This window comes from Taurulus bubalis, assembly GCF_910589615.1.
Source record: "Taurulus bubalis genome assembly, chromosome: 14".
In the NCBI taxonomy this organism is placed as follows: Eukaryota; Metazoa; Chordata; class Actinopteri; order Perciformes; family Cottidae; genus Taurulus; species Taurulus bubalis.
The window spans coordinates 2,199,017-2,203,575 of NC_136602.1; the positions used below are offsets into that span (position 1 = coordinate 2,199,017).

The 4,559-nt window shown below is 40.7% G+C and overlaps 1 protein-coding gene across 1 annotated transcript; it reads left to right on the forward strand.

The window, feature by feature from the left end:
* Positions 1 to 296: 296 nt before the first annotated feature.
* LOC306746997 (uncharacterized protein) lies at positions 297 to 1,858 on the forward strand. Its single transcript, XM_079229987.1, has 4 exons — positions 297 to 420; positions 1,052 to 1,113; positions 1,213 to 1,361; positions 1,442 to 1,858. The coding sequence occupies exons 1-4, from the start codon at positions 406 to 408 to the stop codon at positions 1,576 to 1,578; spliced, it is 363 nt and encodes a 120-aa protein (XP_079086113.1). The 5' UTR covers positions 297 to 405; the 3' UTR covers positions 1,579 to 1,858.
* The last annotated feature ends 2,701 nt before the right edge of the window (positions 1,859 to 4,559 follow it).

Here is a 4,559-nt window from a genome sequence, read left to right on the forward strand (position 1 = left end):
GCAACAACAACTGCGGCCCAAACAACAACAATTGCGGCCCCGACAACAACAACTGCGGCCCCCACAAAAACTGCTAGCCCAACAACTGCTGCCCCAACAACTGCGGCCCCAACAACAACAACTGCTGCCCCAACAATAACAATTGCGTCCCCAACAACAACAACTGCAGCCGCAACAACTGCGGCCCCAACAACAACTACTGCTGACCCAACAACAACAACTATGACAACTGCGGCCCCAACAACAACAACTGTGACAACTGCGGCACCAACAACAACAACTGTGACCCCCACAACAACAACTGCTGCACCAACCACAATAAGCGTGACTTTTAGATCTGTTCAATCCACATTTACAAGTGATTTGAGTGATCCGTCATCTACAGCTTTCAAGGAACGAGCTGCAATGATAACTAAAGAGGTAAGTCTCATTCTTTGAATAAAACCTGCTAGTTCAACTTCTGAATTATTTGATGACAGAGCTCAATCATCTAATCAAAGAACTCAAAACTTACTAGAAAGTATACTTGGTATTTAAAAAAATCATCAAGGGGAATATATGAAATTAAATAAAACAAATCCTCCAGCTTGCGCAACTGTTCTCATATAAACAGTTCAATGTTTAAAGGCAAAAGTAAAAAGTGTTTGACGTGTGTTTCCTGCATCTAGTCGTGTTGTTTCAGACAGCAACAAACTGAATCGTCCTTTTCAAGAAAAGGAAAAGCGGAGCTCACGCAACCGTCGTCTCTCTGGGACCGTTATGGCCTCAAGCTAACATAAAAACGCTTTGTGTAGAGCCAGTATTTCATTTGTCCTTTTGGGCTCCTGTATAAACATTGTGTTGCAGCGCGGCAAACTCCATGAAGACGATCCTTTTGCTCTACAGACATGAAGGACTCATTCAGAGCAAATGAAAACACACAGATTCTTAGTTTCAGTTAATTTGAGACAAAGCTAGTAATGCATGTTTTACTCCATTTCTACTGATAGACCCCACAAACCTGCACACTGGTCCTTTAAATACGGTCTAATATTCATTTCTGTTCCTGCAGCTGGAACCTATCCTCACAGCGACTATCCCGTCCTACCAGTCCATGGAAGTGACGTCATTCAGGTATTGTGTTTAGAGAAACAGTGTTGCAATTCTTACAATTCAATAATTGCGTCTTAAATCTAATACTTTAAACTATATTTGTTGTTTCCCCTTCTGCAGTGCTGGATCAGTCATCAACAACATTAAAATCAACTTTAACACAACGTTACCTCCTACTGAAGCTGAGATTAAAGAAAGTTTGACCGAAGCAGCTTCAAACGTCACCGGCTTCGACATTGAAACCGCCTCAATCAGTGTGAACATCACATGTAAGCAACGAGAGCTAGTTGATCAACGATGTCAAAGGTTGCACAAACTATTGTACAACTAATGTTTTGTTTCACTGCAGCAACTACAACTGCAGCCCCAGCAACTACATCTTCAAGCGGAGTGAGCCACAAGATCAGTCTCATCACCGCATCCTGTCTGGTAGCGTTGTCATGGCTACTGGTCGACGTCTCGTACGGCTTCGTCTTGTTATTGTAAACACTGGGATGTTGGAAAATGATTAATATTTAAATTACATTTGTTTTTTGAACAATAATTATCATACTGACAGTTTGTCTTGTTTCGGCTTGGTTACGGTGATGGTATATATACATATATATTTCAAAATAATGCACTGTCAATATTCTTATTTATACTAAGTGTATTTATCTAATCGTTATGTCTTCATGTATTCATCATGTATTTATGTAATCAGCATGTAATCATCATGTATTCATTCTATGATATTTCTTGTATTTTGTACAATTTCTGTGAAAACCTTCCCAATAATCAGAATACACAATCTCTGAGGACTTGAAATGGTCTCTTGTGATGTTTTTGCCATTTTGGTGGTTAGGCCTGTTTCATGTAAAAGAGCTTTAAGGCCTGTTTCATGTAAAAGAGCTTTAAGGCCTCTGCACTGGGATCACTGACAAGAACATCCAGAAACTACAGTATATCCAAAACAGCACTGCCAGGGTCCTGAAGAAAGTCCGGAAGTATGACCACATATCATCCATTCTCCACTCACTGCACTGGCTCCCTGTTTCATTCCGGATCGACTACAAAGTCCTAGTACTCACCTATAAATGCATCAATGGACATGCACCCCTCTACCTACAGGAACGTATCACTCCCCTAACCTCCACCCGCACCCTCAGATCCACAGGCCGCTCGCTCCTTCGGGTCGCCAACACCCAGCTGCGCGCCATGGGCGACCGGGCCTTTTGCTCGGCGGCGCCACGCTTGTGGAACGGTCTCTTGACCACCTGAGGGCAACTCAGACACTTTTAAGACTGGCCTAAAAACCTTTTCATTCAGGAAGGCATTTTTTACCTTGAGTTAATTTATTGTCAGCTATTACATTCTTATTTTTTATTTTTATGGGTTGCTTTAACTATGTTTTAATCGGTTTGATTTGTTTTTACTATATGTGTGGCACTCTGAGAGTCTTTTGAAGGAAGAGTGCGATAAAAATGAAATGCATTATTATTATTATTAAGGCCTGTTTCATGTAAAAGAGCTATAAGGCCTGTTTCATATAAAAGAGCTTTAAATCTAGAGAAAAGTCATCCTGATGAACCAGCAGTGAACATGCTCAGGAAAATGTGTATTTATTCTTCAGTTAATTTATGAATTTCGGCCATTTCACTGACATTGGAGCTCAAATGAGACCCTTCAGCTCCAGAGATGTGGCGGAGAGATGTGAAAACTCACCTGTTTTATTCATATCAAATCTTGAAGTTAGACATAACGGAGGGCGTGGTCTCTTTGAGTGACAGGTGGCTACAGTCTCAGCAGAGAGCCCTTTAAATGGTGTTCGCTCCTCCAGAACAAAAGGCCCATTTTAAATCCGTCATCCATGATTCTCTGGAGCCGAGCTTCAGACACGTTACGGTATTGGTTCCTAACGAGAAGCCTGAGGTCTTGGGATTTATTTATTTTCAAGCGAGGCATAGTTTCAAACCGGTGGAACTTGTTTCGACATCCACGCAGGTGTAATGCAGGTATCGTGAACAAAAGGAGGGAGGAGCGGCTTGGCACTGAGCCCGAGGCCGGCGGCTGAGGCTCTGTGCAGTGAGAGGTTTGAAGGTTTGAAGGTTTGCAATGATGCGGTGAGGCCGGGACTCAGTGACAAGACCCTGACATCGTTTAGAACAGGGGTGTCAAACTCATTTTCACCCCGGGCCACATCAGCATCATGGTCGCCCTCAAAGGGCCAGTTGTAACTGTAACACAATAAATGTAACTACAAACGAACATATTGTTCTTTGTATTTGATTATTGTAAAAATATTGTACATGCATTTATATAAATGTAAAAACATATGTAATGCAAATGTCTCTGTTACTATGACATAAATCCATTTAATTTAGGGTTAAGAAACCCACATCACTCTATCAAAGATCAAACTTCAAACAGAAGAAAGTAACAAAGACAAAGATCAAAGGCATGTTATTGTTCAAAGCTTTTTTGTCACAATAGAGAAGGACATAACTCTGGTCCAACAAATAATTGTGAGTTAATATGAACATGCATGTGGTCTGGGCAGTGGTTCAACTGGTCTGGCTGCAGGACTCACCATCACCCCTGAATGACAAGCTGGAACAAAGCAAGGAACATTTTCAACTTCTCAAATTGATTTAATAAAAAGAAGGTGCAGTTTGAACCTGAGAAAGTACACAATATCACAGTATGCCAACACAAAACAAAAGCTAGTTAGAAATATTCCCTTTTACACAATTAAAAACCAAAAAGACACAAAGTAATACAACACACATACAAATTGTATAACTTCAGCCTTTTTTAACAGTCTCAGTGCTTTCATGCACAAACATTAAAAAAAAGTTGGGAATGAAGCGAACTATCACAAATAGTCCGGTGTGTAAACTCATGCAAGTAAAGCGTGTTGAGACGCAGCATTGAGGAGTGGGAATAGATGGCACTTTGCATTAAAAATTCCCTTCAAAATAAAAGCACAACATGTTTTGGGGGCCCATGCAAAAGTCCGTGACGCACTAAAAAGGGGTCCGCGAACCACTGAAAACGGGCCGCAGTAGTGATCATGACTTTCAAGCCGTCGCGGGCCACTTAAAATGACGTGGCACACGTAGCCACATATATACATAGGACTCCAGATCCGCATCCTTGTGTTTTTAATTCACCTCAATGTAGTCCGGCACATGACTGTATGTTTTTTCTCCTCTTCATAAGAGTTTTATAGTTATGAAAGATAAAATAACAATACAATGTCAATAATTGTCTTTATTCTTGTTCTATAATTTCATAAATACAACAAATTATAGTTTTTGTATATATAATATGACTATATATAAAACTTTACAAGCTGTGATATCAAATAGCTTTTGCGGACGAATTGTTTTTGGTGGATAAAAGGACGAAATGGCTCTTTGGATAGGAAAGGTTGTTGACCCCTGCCCTACACCATAACCTCCTATCCCCTGACCCATGAAGACAGA